At 37.1% G+C, this 17848-nt stretch overlaps 4 protein-coding genes across 4 annotated transcripts in view; all 4 read right to left on the bottom strand.

Annotated features, from left to right (window-relative positions):
- Positions 1-564: 564 nt before the first annotated feature.
- Positions 565-1947, bottom strand: LOC135198739 (pro-resilin-like). The gene is made up of 2 exons (XM_064226594.1): positions 1876-1947; positions 565-1453 (listed from the first exon to the last, which is right to left on the bottom strand). Exons 1-2 carry the CDS (start codon positions 1895-1897, stop codon positions 687-689), a joined length of 789 nt encoding a protein of 262 aa, XP_064082664.1. The 5' UTR covers positions 1898-1947; the 3' UTR covers positions 565-686.
- Positions 1948-4823: 2876 nt separating this feature from the next.
- On the bottom strand, positions 4824-6276 carry LOC135198737 (pro-resilin-like). The gene is made up of 2 exons (XM_064226591.1): positions 6177-6276; positions 4824-5779 (listed from the first exon to the last, which is right to left on the bottom strand). Exons 1-2 carry the CDS (start codon positions 6196-6198, stop codon positions 4950-4952), a joined length of 852 nt encoding a protein of 283 aa, XP_064082661.1. The 5' UTR covers positions 6199-6276; the 3' UTR covers positions 4824-4949.
- Positions 6277-9395: 3119 nt separating this feature from the next.
- On the bottom strand, positions 9396-10750 carry LOC135198738 (pro-resilin-like). Its single transcript, XM_064226593.1, has 2 exons — positions 10674-10750; positions 9396-10270 (listed from the first exon to the last, which is right to left on the bottom strand). The coding sequence occupies exons 1-2, from the start codon at positions 10693-10695 to the stop codon at positions 9474-9476; spliced, it is 819 nt and encodes a 272-aa protein (XP_064082663.1). The 5' UTR covers positions 10696-10750; the 3' UTR covers positions 9396-9473.
- Positions 10751-17474: 6724 nt separating this feature from the next.
- The window catches only part of LOC135198411 (pro-resilin-like), a 1449-nt gene continuing 1075 nt past the window's right edge, over positions 17475-17848 (bottom strand). The window contains exon 2 of the mRNA XM_064225945.1: positions 17475-17848. This exon is cut by the window's right edge and continues 586 nt beyond it. Within this exon, the coding sequence (XP_064082015.1) occupies positions 17605-17848 (244 nt within the window). The 3' untranslated portion in view covers positions 17475-17604.

Here is a 17848-nt window from a genome sequence, read left to right as displayed (position 1 = left end):
GATATGTTGTAGAAATAGTTCTAAAGTTTTTGACTTGGTATATTTTTTGGGGGGGCGGGAGGTTGGGAACCAGGGGTTTTCCATTTTACTTCAGCTTCTATTTCTGCAAATTAGATAGCTTTGTTCTTTAATTCAATGATAGCTACTAAGGTTTTCCTGTTCTCGGGTAATTGCATGAAAAATTTTGAAATGTGTAAACAAATTAAATGACTACAGAGAACAGCTTATGTAATAGGAAATATGTGCATTGTGATCTTTATACGATATTACTGCGTCACAAATACGACATTATTTTTTTTATATCTCATGAAGCTGCTTAGGCATATGTCTCTTTGTATTGAAAAGCTTCAGAAAATATAAATTCTGTTGTAACTAAACCATAGGTAGTTTGCGTAATTGGGTTTGAACGAAATGAGTCGTAGGTATCAGTGACAAAAACAGAATGAACAATAATTAAAAAATACATTACTCCAGTCAAATAATTAAAATAAACAAGGATTTTCCATTTTAAAGGGAGTGACATTTTCAATTATATCTGTTGAATGGATGATTAAAAGTATATGCTAATGTTCTGATTTTATTTACAGAAATATATTATGATTTTATAACTCCATTTCACTGTGGATTCATATCTGGCAAAATATCGGAAACACTGTCAGCTTGTCGAATGGCTTCTGATTATTTGTTTAGAAAGGAGCTCCGTAGGCAGCAGAAGGGTCTTCGGGGGCTCCATAAGCGTCGCTGGGAGCAGCAGGTGCCCCATAGCCATTGCTAGGGGTAGCAGGTGGTCCATAAATATCGCTTGGGGATACAGCAGCACCGTTGCCATTTGCACCATAACCATTGCCATTTCCATTGCCGTTCCTCTTACCATTACCGTTCTTCTTGCCATTTCGGCTTCCGTTGGAACCATAGCCATTGTTTCTGTTACCATTGCCGTTAGACCCGTAGCCATTGTTACCATTGCCATTACTTTTCCCATATCCGTAAGGCTGAACTCCAATGAGCTCGTTGACTGAGTAGAAGTCTTCAGCGTCAGCGCAGTCGAAGTTGAACCACCAGTCACAGACGAGGTACTGTTGGTTGAAGATGGTGCCGTTGGGGCAGAGGAAGGAGTCCTGCTGACGGCGTCCACTGGGCCTGTCCTGGCAAATGTGGAAGACCTGGCAGCCAGCTTCAGGGTCAGTGTCAGCGTAGTAACCAGGGACATTCTGGGCGTTGCAGTCGAATCCAGTGTCAGGAACAGAGGCCAAGACGGGATAATCTTCACCAGGAACACCACCTCCAGGAATGTTTTCCGCCAAGGCAGCAAGTGGGTCTACCCCATAGCCGTTCCTTGGAGGTCCATAGGAATTGCTTGGTGGAGCTCCATACCCATTGCTTGGAGATGGTGGTGGGGCTCCATAACCATTGCTTGGTGGCCTTCCGTCTGCTGATGCGTAGGCGAAGAGAGCTGGAAGAATAAGGAATAAATGGGGATAAAAAGAATTGATGCCTGTGTTTGTCAAATGTGAAAACGGCTATTATATATTGTTGTTACATTATATCACCGAGTATCACGTTTTCATGGTCTTTATTCATTACATAAATACCTCTACAGTTTTCAACTTTCGTACTAAATGAAAATTTTTCCAACAATCACTTAATATTATGAACCAACAAAATTGTTGTACTGAAGAAAGGTAGGTGAATGGAGAATATTTCTAGAAATTTTTGTCGTTACAGCTCTGATAGAAATCAGTTGGAAGTGAAATGCAGGCATCATCCTTTTTTTTTTAGACATGCAGAAGTATGTTGTTTTGGTCTACCATTAGATAAAATTTCAAAACAGGTTTCTCATTGAGAAAACTTATATTTCCGTGTTGAGGCACTCACCGCAAAGAGCAAGAACTTTCATGGTTGATTTGAAGGAGCAGATCAGACAGAAGTTGCAATGGGTGGAAGATGGTGAGCCTGACTGATGTCACGATAGGAGGAAGACGCCTTTATATTCTGCTGGCTGGGCCGGGCAGGTTTCGGCTTCCAGTCGGTGACCTTGCATGGGGCCTTCCATAGCAAGGTTGATGCATCACGAAAATGGTCTCATTTCAGATGTGTTACGCTTGAGAATACAGAAGCATACGAATATTGGGAAACTTCCAGTAATTTCTGAAATCATTCATAATTCTTACTGTTAGAGTTGGTTTCTATTATATAGGCGTCTTAGGATTTTTGTATCTAATTTGTCTTTGTGTATATTTCGAGAATTTCTTTGGCGTGAGGATCACTCCCTAATTCCGGTAGCGAAAGAACCACCCATATCACTCTGCACTTATTTTTAAACATTAAAACAAGGTAACCAGTTATTAAAAATGTTAATTTTGTTCTTCTTCTTTCTCTCTCTCCTCTCCTTCTCTCCTCCCTTCTCCCCCCCCCCCCTCTCTCCTCCTCTCTCTCTCGTCTCTGCATTGTATTATCTTCAAGTTTTCGAGTTTGACATAAGATAAAGTTATGCTTAAGCCCTATCCACCAACCTCACCACTCTTCTCTCTCTCTCTCTCTCTCGTCTCTCATCTGTTCTCTCTCTCTCTCTTCTCTCTGCATTATATATCTTCAAGTTTTCAGTTTACATAAGATAAAGTTATGCTTATACCCTATCCACCCACCTCACCACTCTCTCTCTCTCTCTCTCTCTCTCTCTCTCTCTCTCTCTCTCTCTCTCTCTCTCTCTCTCTCTCTCTCTCTCCATAACATATAATATTTCTTGCATAAATAATTGCGAAACTTCATTGGGTATTGAGCAGAAATTCAAATCATTTGGGAGTAGCATGGCATCTACGAAAATGTTATTATTAAAGATTTTAAACATTTGTTTAAAGGTGCATCCACATTGCAGTAAAACACGCCATATGCACAGGTCGATGACCTATCGGCAATACATCGCAAACATTTTGAATAAAAGTCAGCAACCTATTGGTAGTTGTAACCAGTGTCACTTGCGGTTATCCGGAACTCCCAAGAATTTGTTATCCACTTATGGTCGTTGACTTGTTTCAACTTATTTCAGGTCTATATGCGATAAGTTGCTAGCGTGAGTTTATGACATGTTTTACTCTAGTGTGAACACAACCCAAAAAACTGATTTAGGACGCACCACATGAAGTGGGTTTGGATGGAAACCGAGTGGTATGAAACCTAATACCAGAAAAAAACAAAGTGACAGCGTTAGCAGATTTAGCCTGCCTAGTGAATCATGGAGCTCTTATCAACAAGATTATTGAGAATTGGTGGGTCTTTGATTAATATTAAATTGAACTTTTTTTAATAAACAAAGCTTAAAGAGTCTGTGTCGCTTGCCCGTATAGTAGCTTTTTGTAATGTCATTTTAGGTGTGATCTTCTGGTGCTGACTCTCATCTCAAACTCTTGGTTAAAGTTATGGAATCTATCAAATTTATTGTGCCAACTCTTAATGTTGGCTTGTGGCATAGACGTAAAGTGAGTTCATTATATATAAAATGTACTACAACGAAAGCATCCTGTATACTCTTTTTCTACCTGACCTAGCTATTTATGCTTGCATCACTAGGGAGGCATCTGCTGCTGCTGCAAACAGTGTGTCAGATTCTCAGGAGTTTTTTCTTGGCTACAACTAAAATAATAATCAAGTGAGGAGCAAATTCAGTCCTGCTCTCTGCTGAGGTCTCATGCATTTCAGGAGCATCGATTTTATTTTCTGTCACCTCAAATGTAATTATTTATCACATTTTCCTATAGCCTCTCTCTCTCTCTCTCTCTCTCTCTCTCTCTCTCTCTCTCTCTCTCTCTCTCTCTCTGCAGGCTGATTTTCCTTTATGGCCCTCGTTGGTTTATGGACGGTTGACTCTGCCTATAAGGGTTCTTTAGCAGAAGTTTTAAAGAAAGAAAGAAAAGGAAAAAACAACTATGTCAGATAAAGAAGAATGCAGAGAATGTTTGTCATTGTAGTACATTCAACGTAAAAAACATAATGCGTTTACTTAAGGTCCGGCGAAAGGCCACCGTCTAGAGTTAGCAAAATAGACTTGACTGGTACCATATCTCTGATAAACTAAATTTTGATGAATTTATAGTTATGGGCATTTTATTGCTTGTAAAATATTGTTTATTACATAATATATAAGTAGATCTCTTGCTATAAATCATCTTCACGATTTTTCATTGTTTTCTTAAAATGTTTATTATTTTCGGACCATTCAGGACTCTTCTAATGTTTCGGAATATGCGTCAGTTTGCCACCCGCGTAATTATGCTGTTCTCCATTTTTTATTAAATTTAACCTTATCTTCAGAACTTTTTTTTTTCACTCTTGTTCAAGTTGGTGCGTTATTCATCAAAACATCTACTTTTCAAAGAGGTTTTCAAGGGGTATTTTTGTTGTTCGGGTAAATAAAGTAATTGACGAAAAGGCATAACTTTGTCTACTATTTAAATAACTTGAAAAATAAGTTTAGGTACAAATAAAGTCTTATTGGTTATGCTTTTGCTAACAAGATGCTGAAAAATGTGTTTCCATTGACTATGGAAAATAAATTTAAGAATATACCAAGACCATAAAAGTCTGACATTTCTTTTAAAAGAATAAGTGCTTCAATCATTTTTTATTCTTATTCAGGGAAGTCAGATTAAATACCCATGTAACATAAGGAGTATTAAAGAACATGGGTTATTAAAAGTATTAAACAGTTCTTATGAAAATATGGAATAGGTGGATTGATATATGAACAATGAGGTCGCACTGACATCAGTTTTAGATGATGAACATTTTGTCATTGGTTGGTCTCTGTGGGTAAATAAAAGTATGCGTACTCTTCCATATTTTATTTAAATAAATATATTGTGCTTCTGTAAATCCACTTTGTCAGTAGTCAATCTTCAAGGAGACAGGAAAACAAAAATGACGCCGGATAATACTTAGGATGCAAAGGTCGTTTAAAATGGAGCACCATATGCTGAGGAAGGGTCTTCAGGAGCTCCATAAGCATTGCTTGGAGCAGCAGGTGCTCCATAACCATTGTTAGGGGCAGCAGGTGGTCCATAAATATCGCTGGGAGAAACAGCAGCCCCATTCCCATTTGCGCCATAGCCATTACCATTTCCATTACCATTCCTTTTGCCGTTGCTATTTTTCTTGCCGTTTCGACCTCCATTGGAACCATAGCCATTGTTGCTTCTACCGTTACCATTCTTGCCATTACCATTTCCATTGGAACCATAGCCGTTGTTACCATTACCATTTCCATTGGAACCATATCCATTGTTACCATTGCCATTACTTTTTCCATATCCATAAGGAACGACTCCAATGAGCTCGTTGACTGAGTAGAAGTCTTCAGCGTCAGCGCAGTCGAAGTTGAACCACCAGTCACAGACGAGGTACTGTTGGTTGAAGATGGTGCCGTTGGGGCAGAGGAAGGAGTCCTGCTGACGGCGTCCACTGGGCCTGTCCTGGCAGATGTGGAAGACCTGGCAACCAGCTTCAGGGTCGGTATCAGCATAATACCCAGGAACATTCTGGGCATTGCAGTCGAATCCAGTGTCAGGAACAGAGGCTAAGACGGGATAATCTTCACCAGGAACACCACCTCCAGGAATATTTTCCGCCAAGGCAGCAAGTGGGTCTACCCCATAGCCGTTCCTTGGAGGTCCATAGGAATTGCTTGGTGGAGCTCCATACCCATTGCTTGGAGATGGTGGTGGGGCTCCATAACCATTGCTTGGTGGTTGTGGCCTTCTGTCTGCTGATGCGTAGGCGAAGAGAGCTGGGAAAAATAACAAATAAATCAGGATTTCTACAACTGATGTCTGTATTCATCTCCTATATATCGGTGTTGATTAATTTCAACGAGTCTCGCGTTTTTATATTATATAATTATATATGTATTGTTACGTTGCATATTTACTTAAGATTGTTACTTTTATACTAAATGAAATTTTATTCGGTAGTCAACATTATCAACATGACTTATATCAAATTTTCTAATGATGGAAGAATGTAGGTGAGTGGAGAATTTTTTCCAGAATATTTCGTCGTTACATTTCTTTGAAAGTCAACAGCTGTGTTCTGTATTCAAAAGCGCGGCATTTAAATCGAATATTAGATAAACGTTCAAAACGGTTTTCAAAAAAAAATAGATATTTCACAGTTTAGGTACTCACCACAAAGAGCAAGAACCTTCATGGTTGATTTGAAGGAACAGATCAGACAGAAGTTGCAATGGGTGGAAGATGGTGAGCCTGACTGATGTCACGATAGGAGGAAGACGCCTTTATATTCTGGTGGCTGGGCAGGGCAGGTTTCGGCTTCCAGTCGGTGACCTTGCATGGGGCCTTCCATAGCAAGGTTGTGCATCTCGAAAATGATCTCATTTCAGAAGTTTTACAGTTACGAAAACTGAAGCATCCGAATCGTGGGAGACTTTCATTTATTTCAGAAATCATTCATAATTCTTACTGTTAGAGTTAGTTTCCGTTATATAGGCGTTTTAGGATCTTTATATATTTATTTTGTCTTGAAGTCCAATTCGAAAATTGCTTATTAGGGGTGATGATCACTTCCTAATTCCGGAAACGAAAGAACCACCCATATCATCTGCACATTATTAACATTAAAAATGTAACAGTTATTAAAAATATATGCTCTCTCTCTCTCTCTCTCTCTCTCTCTCTCTCTCTCTCTCTCTCTCTCTCTCTCTCTCTCCATAACATATAATATTTCTTGCATAAATAATTGCGAAAAACTTCATTGGGTATTGAGCAGAAATTCAAATCATTTGTGAGTAGCATGGCATCTACGAAAATGTTATTAGTAGAGATTTTAAACTTTTGTTTAAAGGTGCATGCGCATTGCCGTAAAATATGTCATAAAGAAAACTCGATAACTTATCGGCAATACATCACAACAATTTTGAATAAAAGTCAGCGACCTATTGGTAGTCGCAACCAATGTCACTTGCGAGTATCCGGATCTGGCAAGAATTTGTTACCCACTTATGGACTTTGACTTGTTTTCATTTATTTCAGATAGTATGCGATAAGTTACTAGCGTGAGTTTATGACATGTTTTACTTTAGTGTGGACACAACACAAGAAACTGATTTAAGACGCGCCACACGAAGTGGGTTTGGACGGAAACTGAGTAATATGAAACCTAATACTATAAAACAACAAAGTAACAGCATAAGCAGATATAGCCTGCCTAGTCAATCATGGAGCTCTTATCTAAAAGATTATTGGTAATTGATGGATCTTTGATTAATAATAAATAGAATTTTTGTAATAAACAAAGCCTAAAGAGTCTGTGTCGCTGGCCCGTATAGTGGCCTTTGTAATGTCATTTTAGGTGTTCCGCAATGTGGTGTTCTTGGACCTTTGCAATCTATTATCAATTCTAGGTGACATGTGGCAAGGTCTAGAGAACATAATGATTAGATACGCTAATGATGCTATTCTTAAAGCTGCTGTTCATCTTCCACGCCTTAGGTCTATGGTTACAGAATCCTTGAGTAGAGAACTGACACACATTCAGGAATGGAGAAGGTTTTGGGTCTTGACCCTCAGCCCCTGAGAACCTCAGGGTATGATAGCCGATCTAGAACAGTTGTGTCTTTGTAACATGATTTATATTTAAATGGTACAGCTTTAAATGTCAATGACATTTTTTAAGATATTATGAGCATTTTTTTGAAAATATATGGATTTTTTAGAAACATACATACATATTGCTTCCACAATTTCCAAAATAGTTGGTATCTTGCAGAAACGTTTTCGAATGATTCATTATGAAGTTATTGTATCTAATAATGTGAACTCTTTTCGTCCTTCATATTCTCTGGCACTGTTCTTTAGTGTGATCTTCTGGTGCTTACTCTCATCTCAAACTCTTGGTTAAAGTTATGGCATCAGTCAAATTTATTGTGCCAACTCTTAATGTTGGCTTGTGGCATAGACGTAAAGTGAGTTAATTATGTATAAAATGTACTACAACGAAAGCATCCTGTATACTCTTTTTCTACCTGACCTACCTAATTATGCTCGCATCACTAGGGAGGCATCTGCTGCTGCTGCAAACAGTGTGTCAGTTTCTCAGGAGTTTTTTCTTGGGTACAAATAAAATAAGGAAGTTTGCCAAATGCAGTTGTGGAATCTTCTGATCTCCAAGTATTAAAGCGAGGAGCAAATTCAGGTCCTGCTCTCTGCTAAGATCTCGTGCATTCCAGGAGCATCGATTTTATTTCCTATCACTTCAAATTATTTATCACCTTTTCCGCTCTCTCTCTCTCTCTCTCTCTCTCTCTCTCTCTCTCTCTCTCTCTCTCTCTCTCTCTCTCTCTCTGCAGGCTGATTTTCTTTTATATCCATCGTGGGTTTATGGACGGTTAACTCTGTCTATAAGGCTTCTTTAGTAGAAGTTTTAAAGGAAGAAAGGAAAGGAAAAAACATCTATGTCAGGTAAAGAATAGTGCAGAGAATGTTTGTCATTATAGTACATTAAACGCAACAAACATAATGCGCTTATTTTAAGGACTAGCCAATGGCCAGTTTCTAGAGTTGGGAAAATAGACATGACTGCTGCCATATCTCGGATAAACTAAACATTGATGCATTTATAGCTAAGGGTATGTTATAGCTAGTAAAATACTGTTTATTACTTAATACTCAAGTATAGATCTCTTGCTCTAATCATCTTCAAGATTTTTCCGTATTTTCTTTTCGGTTTATTTCAGAACTCTTCTAATATTTTGGTATATGCGTCAGTTATGCCACTCACATAATTATGTTGTTCTCCACCTTTTATTAAATTTAATCTTATCTACAGTACTTCTTTTTTTTTCAATCTTGTTCAAGTTCGTGCGCTATTCATCAGAACATCTACTTTTCAAGAAGTTTTCATGGAATATTTTTATTAGGGTAAATAATGTAATTGTGGGACAGATATAATTTTGTCCACTGTTTAGATAACTTGAAAAATAAGTTTGTGTACAAATAGTCTTATTGGTTATTCTTTTGCTAACAAGATGGTGAAAAAATTTTTTCCATTGACTATAGAAGATAAATTTAAGAGTATATCAAGAACCTAAAAGTCTGACATTTCTTTTAAAAGAATAAGTGTTTTAACAATTTTTTTTATTCTTATTCAGGAAAATCAGATTGAATATCCATGTAACGTAATGAGTATTAAAGAACATGGGTTATTAAAAAGTATTAAACGGTTTTTATGAAAATATTGAATATGTGGATTGATATATGAACAATGAGGTCGTACTGACATCAGTTTTAAATGATGAACATTTTCTCATTGGTTGGTCTCTGTGGGTAAATAAAAGTATGCGTACTCTTCCATATTTTATTTAAATAAATATATTGTGCCTCTGGAAATCCACTTTGTCAGGAGCCATATTCAAGGAGACAGAAAAAAAAAATGACGTAGGATAATACTTACGATGCAAAGGTCGTTTAAAATGGAGCACCATATGCTGAGGAAGGGTCTTCAGGAGCTCCATAAGCATTGCTTGGAGCAGCAGGTGCTCCATAGCCATTGTTAGGGGCAGCAGGTGGACCATAAATATCGCTGGCAGAAACTGCAGCTCCATTCCCATTTGCGCCATAGCCATTACCATTTCCATTACCATTCCTTTTGCCGTTGCCATTTTTCTTGCCGTTTCGACCTCCGTTGGAACTATAGCCATTGTTGCTTCTACCGTTACCATTCTTGCCATTACCATTTCCATTGGAACCATAGCCGTTGTTACCATTACCATTTCCATTGGAACCATAGCCATTGTTACCATTGCCATTACTTTTTCCATATCCATAAGGAACGACTCCAATGAGCTCGTTGACTGAGTAGAAGGATTCGGCGTCAGCGCAGTCGAAGTTGAACCACCAGTCACAGACGAGGTACTGTTGGTTGAAGATGGTGCCGTTGGGGCAGAGGAAGGAGTCCTGCTGACGGCGTCCATTGGGCCTGTCCTGGCAGATGTGGAAGACCTGGCAACCAGCTTCAGGGTCGGTGTCAGCATAATACCCAGGGACATTCTGGGCATTGCAGTCGAATCCAGTGTCAGGAACAGAGGCTAAGACGGGATAATCTTCTCCAGGAACACCACCTCCAGGAATGTTTTCCGCCAAGGCAGCAAGTGGGTCTACCCCATAGCCGTTCCTTGGAGGTCCATAGGAATTGCTTGGTGGAGCTCCATACCCATTGCTTGGTGGTTGTGGCCTTCTGTCTGCAGATGCGTAGGCGAAGAGAGCTGGGAAAATAACAAATAAATCAGGATTACTACAACTGATGTCTTTATTCATATCTTATATATTCGTGTTGATTAATTTCAACGAGTCTTGCGGTTTTATATTATATGATTATATATGTATTGTTACGTTGCATATTTACTTGAGATTGTTACTTTTATACTAAATGAAATTTTATTCGGTAGGCAATATTATATTGACTTATATCAAATTTGCTAATGATAGAAGAATGTAGGTGAGTGGAGAATTTTTTCCACCATATTTCGTCGTTATATTTCTTTGAAAGTCAAAAGCTGTTATGTATTCAAAAGCGCAGCATTTAAATCTACTATTAGATAAACGTTCAAAACAGTTCTCATGTGGATATGCTTCAATAAATAGATATTTCATAGTTGAGGAACTCACCACAAAGAGCAAGAACCTTCATGGTTGATTTGAAGGAACAGATCAGACAGAAGTTGCAATGGGTGGAAGATGGTGTGCCTGACTGATGTCACGATAGGAGGAAGACGCCTTTATATTCTGCTGGCTGGGCCGGGCAGGTTTCGGCTTCCAGTCGGTGACCTTGCATGGGGCCTTCCATAGCAAGGTTGTGCATCACGAAAATGATCTCATTTCAGATGTGTTACGCTTGCGAAAACAGAAGAATACGAATCGTGCGAAACTTCCAGTCATTTCTAAAATAAATGATAATTCTACTCTTAAAGTTGGTTTCTATTGTATAGACGTCTTAGGATTTTTAATTATATATTTATTTTGTCTTTATGTCCGTTTCGAGAATCGCTTTGGCGCGAGGATCACTCCCTAATTCCGGAAACGAAAGAACCACCCATATCATCTGCCCGTTTTGAACATTGTTATAAGGAAAACAGTTGTTAAAAATGTATGTTCTATTTGGCCACCCCATCTCTCTCTCTCTCTCTCTCTCTCTCTCTCTCTCTCTCTCTCTCTCTCTCTCTCTCTCTCCAAAATATACAATAGTTCTTGCATAAATAATTGTGAAGAACTTCATTGTGTAGTGAGCAGAAATTAAAATCATTTGGAAGTAGCGTGGCACCTACGAAAATGTTATTATTAGAGATTTTAAACGTTTGTTTAAACGTGAATCCACATTGCAGTAAAACATGTCATAAAGAAAAGTCGATGACTTATTGGCAACAAATCAAAAACATTTTGAATAAAAGTCAGCGACCTCTTGGTAGTCGCAACCAGTGTCACTTGCGATTATCCGGAACTCCCAAGGATTTGTTATTCATTTATGGTCGTTGACTTGTTTCAACTTATTTCAGATATATATACGATAATTTACTAGCGTGAGTTTATGGCATGATTTACTCTAGTGTGGACTCAACCCAAGAAACTGATTTAGGACGCACCACATGAAGTGGTTTGGATGGAAACCGAGTAATATGAAACCAAATACTAGAAAACAACGAAGTGACAGCGTTAACAGATTTAGCCTGCCTAGTGAATCATGGAGCTCTTATCTACAAGATTATTAGGAATTGGTGGATATTTAATTAATATTAAATCGTTTTTTTAATAAGCAAAGCCTAAAGAGTCTGTGTCGCTGGCCTTTGAAATGTCATTTTAGGTGTTCCGCAATGTGGTGTTCTTAGACTTTTGCAATTTATCTATTCTATGTGACATGTGGCAAGGTCTGGAGAACATAATGATTGCATACGCTAATGATGCTATTCTTAAAGCTGCTGTTCCTTGTCCACGCCTTAGGTCTGTGATTACAGAATCCTTGAACAGAGTTCTGGCGCACATTCAGGAATGGAGTAGGTTTTGGGTCATGACCCTCAGCCCCTCAGAGACTAAGCGTATGTTAGTCGATCTATAACAGTTTTGTCTTTGCATCATGATTTACATTTAAATGGTACAGTTTAAAATGTCAGTGACATTTTTTAAGGTATTAGGAGTACTTTTTGAAATAAATGGAATTTTTTTTAGAAACATACATAATATTGCTTCCACAGTTTCTAAAAAAAAAAAAAAAAAAAAAAAAAAAAAAAAATTCTTCTTCAAAACACTAGCAGTGTTCTTTACTGTGATCTCTTGGTCCTGACCCTCATCTCAAACTCTTGGTTAAAGTTATGGCATCAGTCAAATTTATTGTGCCAACTCTATAATGTTGACTTGTGGCATATACGTAAAGTGAGTTCATTATGCATAAAATGTACTACAACGGTAGCATCCTGTATACTCCTCTACCTGACCTAGCTATTTATGCTCGCTACACTAGGTGGCTGCTGCTGCAGTGTGTCAGTTTCTCAGGAGTTTTTTTTTTTTGGTACAAATAAAATAAGGAAGTTTGCCAAATGCAGTTGTGTGGAATCTTCTGATCTCCAAATATTCAAGTGAGGAGCAAATTAAGTCCTGCTCTTTGCTGAGGTCTGATGCATTTCAGGAGCATCGATTTTATTTCCTATCACCTCAAATGTAATTATTTATCACCTTCCCCCCCCTCCCTCTCTCTCTCTCTCTTCCTCTCTCGCTCTCTCTCTCTCTCTCTCCTCTCTCTCTCTCTCTCTCTCTCAAGATAAAAGTATGGATGCAGAGATACTCATTGATACTACATATGAGGCAATAAAGCAGCATACCTACGAAGAAATAAATTACGATATGACAACACAAAAGAAAATCCAGAAGAGGTACTACCCAGATCTACACAATGACGGAAAGAGGGAAAAATAGACAAAAAGACAAAGTCTGAAACCTTTTGAAAAGAGGGAATTGCAGATTTGGAGAAAGATGTTACTACAAACATCCTAAGGTATGTCACAACTATGAAATCTATGGTAAAATTGTTGCATTACCGTAGATGGCTATGGGAATGATGCAGAGATCTGCATCCAAAAAATAAAAATATGCAAAAACCTAAAAGAAGGAAAAGGATGTAAGTTTGATAAAAAATGTAAATATATGCACCCTGTAGCCATGAATCATAATCAAATAAATAACCAATCAAGTAATAAAATCCAAAATAAGAAAGAAAGAAATAAAGAGAATAAAGAATATCAGGTAAAAGAAAAAAAGCAAGCACCAATGAGATATGCAGAGGGTCAGCAAAAATTTCAAAGCATCAGTTCCAAGATTCTACTCAAGAGATAATAACTGTATTTATTATGCAAGAGGAAATTGCAGATACGGAGAAAATTGCAGATTCAGACACAAAATTAATAATTATGATGAAGGAAGATCAAATATTATGGAAAAGTTGGATTTTTTAATGTCAGAATTTCTGGAAATGAAAAAAAGAAGACATACCAGAACAGGAAAGAGACATGGGAAAATCCTTATTATTACCAATATTAAAGGAAGAAGAAAAAACACCGAAACCATCATAGTGATGAATGCGCAGGGTTTAGTTACAAGTAACTCAAAAAGAAAAAATAGAGTACTTAGAAGAACTAACCCAAAATGAAAAGAAAATAGATTTAATGAATATAAGTGAAACCTGGTATTCCCAAGAGACTGGGAATGATGATCAAATAAAAGGGTTCCAAACTTATAGATCAGATAGAAAAAATAGGAATCAAGGGGGAACCGCAATATATGGGAAAGACAAAAAACAAGGAAAAGAAGTATATGAGAAATATAGTAACTCAGAATGTGAACTAATAGCGGTAGAATTTGAATCTGAAAAATTAATGAACATAGTAATATATAGACCTCCTAATACTAAAGAGTTTGACTTAATAATAGAAAAATTGGATATATGTAGAAATCACAAGGACTGGATTATTCTCCTATCTGGAGACTTCAACTTTCCTTTCGTAGACTGGAAAGAACGAATAGGAGATTGTGGTTGTACTTATACATATAAAAAAGAGAGTAATAGTAGTGCAGAAGATAAGAGGCAATTCGAAAAGCTATTAGATATGCTACTAGAATACAACATTCAACAAATAAATCACCTGCCAACAAGAAAGGAAAATACTTTAGACCTTAGTATTTGTGAACGAGATGAATTATGTTAAAGAAATAATAGTTTATAATGCGAATATTTCAGACCATAATGTCATAGAATTAACAGTCCATTCCAAAGCAAGTGAAAACAGAGATAAGCAAGAAATGAAATAGTGGGAAGGATATGGAAAATACAACTTCTACAGTAAAAAATATAAAATGGTCAGAAATAAATGAGGAATTAAATAAAAATTGGGATAACATTTTCGTAAGTGATGACATAAGGGTAAATACGGAGATATTATATAAAATATTAGAGAAAAACAAATAGTGGATAAATATACCGAAGAAGAAAAGTAAACATCAGTCATGCATACCAAGAGACAGAAGGATCTTGTTCCAGAAAATCAGAAAGTGGAAAAAAGTTCTTGCAAAAGAAAAAAATGCATGGAAAGTTATAGAACTAAAAAGTAAGATAGAAAAAGCAGAACAAAAAAGATTATACAATCAAAAGAAAATGAAAAACGGGACTTGGAAGAAAAAACACTAATAAATATCAAGCAAAACCCAAACTATTATACACATACGCAAAAAAGATGAATAAAAGAAGAATAGAAATTGGCCCTCTAAGATTTGAAGGGAGATTAACGAATGAAAAAAAAGGAAATTTGCAACATATTGGCAGAACGATATAAGAGAGAATTCACCCCTAGAATAGAAATGAAGATAATGATATAGAAGTAAGGGACGAAAATAGTGAATATTTAGCTGACATAGATATTAATGAAGTCTGATATTTGTGTATTAATGAAATTAAAAATGGAGCTGCAGCAGGGCCTGATGAATTCCTGCTATTTTGTTAAAGAAAGTAGTTCATTCTATCGCAAAGCCACTTGCAATATTATTAAGACAAAGTGTAGATACAGGCAAGATTTATGATGAGCACAAATTAGCATATATTACCCCTACTTTCAAAAGTGGATCAAGACTAGAGGCTAGTAATTATAGGCCTGTGAGTCTAACATCACATATTATGAAAGTGTATGAAAGGGTAATGAAGAAAAATATTATGAAACATTTATAAAAAATAATTTGTTTAATAAAGGACAACATGGTTTCGTACCCGGAAAAAGTACACAAACCAACTGTTAGTCCACCGTGAGAACATATTCAAAAATATGGGGGAAAAAGGCGGAAATGAAAACAGATGTGGTTTATCTAGACTTTGCAAAAGCTTTTGACAAGGTAGACCATAATATATTAGCGAAGAAAATTAGAAAACACAATATCGTGGATAAAGTAGGAAGATGGTTAAAAGAATTTTTACACAACAGAAAACAGATAGTTATTGCAAACGACGAGAAATCGGATGAAGCCAAGGTAATATCCGGTGCGCCACAAGGTACGGTGTTAGCTGCAATACTGTTTGTTATTATGATTGAAGACATAGACAGTAATGTTAAGGATTCGGTAGTGAGTAGTTTCGCTGATGACACTAGACAGTAATGTTAAGGATTCGGTAGTGAGTAGTTTCGCTGATGACACAATAATAAGTAGAGAAATTACATGTGATGAAGATACGAACGCTCTACAAAGAGACCTTAACAAAGTATATGATTGGGCAGAGGTAAATAGGATGGTATTTAACTCTGATAAATTTGAATCAATAAATATGGAGACAGAGAAGGAAAGTTATATGCATATAGGGGACCTAATAATGAGACAATCACAAATAAGGAAGCAGTGTGATGATGAATAGGAACATGTTATGCAATGATCAAATAGCAATTCTGTTGGCAAAATGTAAAGCAAAAATGGGAATGTTGTTACGGCACTTCAAAACAAGAAAAGCTGAACACATGATTATGCTTTATAAAACATATGTTCGTAGTCCACTTAAATATTGCAATATGATATGGTACCCACACTATCAAAAGGATATTGCACAAATAGAGAGTGTACAAAGGTCCTTTACAGCTAGAATAGAAGAAGTTAAGGACCTTGACTACTGGGAAAGACTACAATCCTTAAAATTATATAGTCTAGAAAGGAGAAGAGAACGCTACATGATAATTCAGGCATGGAAACAGATAGAAGGAATAGCAGAAAACATCATGGAACTAAAAATATCAGAAAGAGCAAGCAGAGGTAGGTTAATAGTGCCCAAAACTATACCAGGAAAAATAAGGAAAGCACACAGGACATTAATCCACTACGCACCAGCATCGATAATGCAGCGTCTATTCAATGCGTTGCCAGCTCATCTGAGGAATATATCGGGAGTGAGCGTAGATGTGTTAAGAATAAGCTCGACAGATATCTAAACTGCATCCCAGACCATCCAAGATTGGAAGATGCAAAATATACCGGAAGATGTACTAGCAACTCTCTGGTAGACATTAGAGGTGCCTCACACTGAGGGACCTGGAGCAACCCGAACAACATGTAAGGTCTGTAAGGTAAGGTCTCTCTCTCTCTCTCCAGGCTGATTTTCCTTTATATCCCTCGTGGGTTTATTGACAGTTGACTATGTCTATAAGGGTTCTTTAGCAGAAGTTGTAAAGAGAGAAAGAAAAGGAAAAACAAAGAATATTGGTCTGTCTAGTACAGGCCAAAGGCCAATTTCTAGAGTTGGCAAAATAGACTTGACTGGTGCCATATCTCTGATAAACTGAACATCGATGCATTTATAGCTAAGGGCATTTTATTTTTTTTATTATTTTCGGACTATTCAAAATTCTGTTTGGGAATATGCGTCAGTTTGCCACCCGCATAATTATGCTGTTCTCAACCTTTTATTAAATTTAATCTTATCTACTGTACTTCTTTTTTTCACTCTTATTCAAGTTGGTGCGTTATTCATCAGAACGTCTACTTTTCAAAGAAGTTTCCATGGAGTATTTTTGTTAGGGTAAGTAAAGTAATTGACGAACAGGTAAAACTTTGTCCATTATTTAAATAATTTGAAAAATAAGTTTGGGCACAAATAAAGTCTTATTGGTTATTCTTTTGCTAACAAGATGCTGAAAATGTGTTTCCATTAACTATGGAAGATCAATTTAAGAGTATATCAAGTACTTTAACCATTTTTTATCCTTATTCAGGAAAATTAGATTGAACATCCATGTAAAGTAAAAGTGCTAAAGAACAGAGGTTAGTAAAAATTATTAAGCGGTTTTTATGAAAATATGTAATAAGTGGATTGATTTATGAACACTGAGGTCGCACTGACATTAGTTATAAATGATGAGCATTTTGTCATTGGTTGGTCTCTGTGGGTAAATAAAAGTATGTGTGCTCTTCCATATTTTATTTAAATAAATATATTGTGCCTCTGGAAATCCACTTTGTCAGGAGTCCATATGCAAGGAGACAGGAAAACAAAAATGACGTCTGATAATACTTAGGATGCAAAGGTCATTTAAAATGGAGCACCATATGCTGAGGAAGGGTCTTCAGGAGCTCCATAAGCATTGCTTGGAGCAGCAGGCGCTCCATAGCCATTGTTAGGGGCAGCAGGTGGACCATAAATATCGCTGGCAGAAACAGCAGCTCCATTCCCATTTGCGCCATAGCCATTACCATTTCCACTACCATTCCGTTTGCCGTTGCCATTTTTCTTACCGTTTCGACCTCCATTGGAACCATAGCCATTGTTTTTTCTA

The sequence above is a fragment of the Macrobrachium nipponense genome, chromosome 22 (assembly GCF_015104395.2).
Source record: "Macrobrachium nipponense isolate FS-2020 chromosome 22, ASM1510439v2, whole genome shotgun sequence".
Lineage (NCBI taxonomy): Eukaryota > Metazoa > Arthropoda > Malacostraca > Decapoda > Palaemonidae > Macrobrachium > Macrobrachium nipponense.
The sequence above is the reverse complement of the archived record's forward strand: the minus strand, read 5'-3'. Positions and strand labels throughout refer to the sequence as shown.

Coding starts and splice junctions, on each gene's coding strand:
- LOC135198738 (XM_064226593.1), bottom strand. CDS start 10,695: ATGAAGGTTCTTGCTCTTTGTG. Junction 10,271..10,673: donor GAAGGTTCTTGCTCTTTGTG/GTGAGTTCCTCA, acceptor TTATTTTCCCAG/CTCTCTTCGCCTACGCATCT.
- LOC135198737 (XM_064226591.1), bottom strand. CDS start 6,198: ATGAAGGTTCTTGCTCTTTGTG. Junction 5,780..6,176: donor GAAGGTTCTTGCTCTTTGTG/GTGAGTACCTAA, acceptor TATTTTTCCCAG/CTCTCTTCGCCTACGCATCA.
- LOC135198739 (XM_064226594.1), bottom strand. CDS start 1,897: ATGAAAGTTCTTGCTCTTTGCG. Junction 1,454..1,875: donor GAAAGTTCTTGCTCTTTGCG/GTGAGTGCCTCA, acceptor TTATTCTTCCAG/CTCTCTTCGCCTACGCATCA.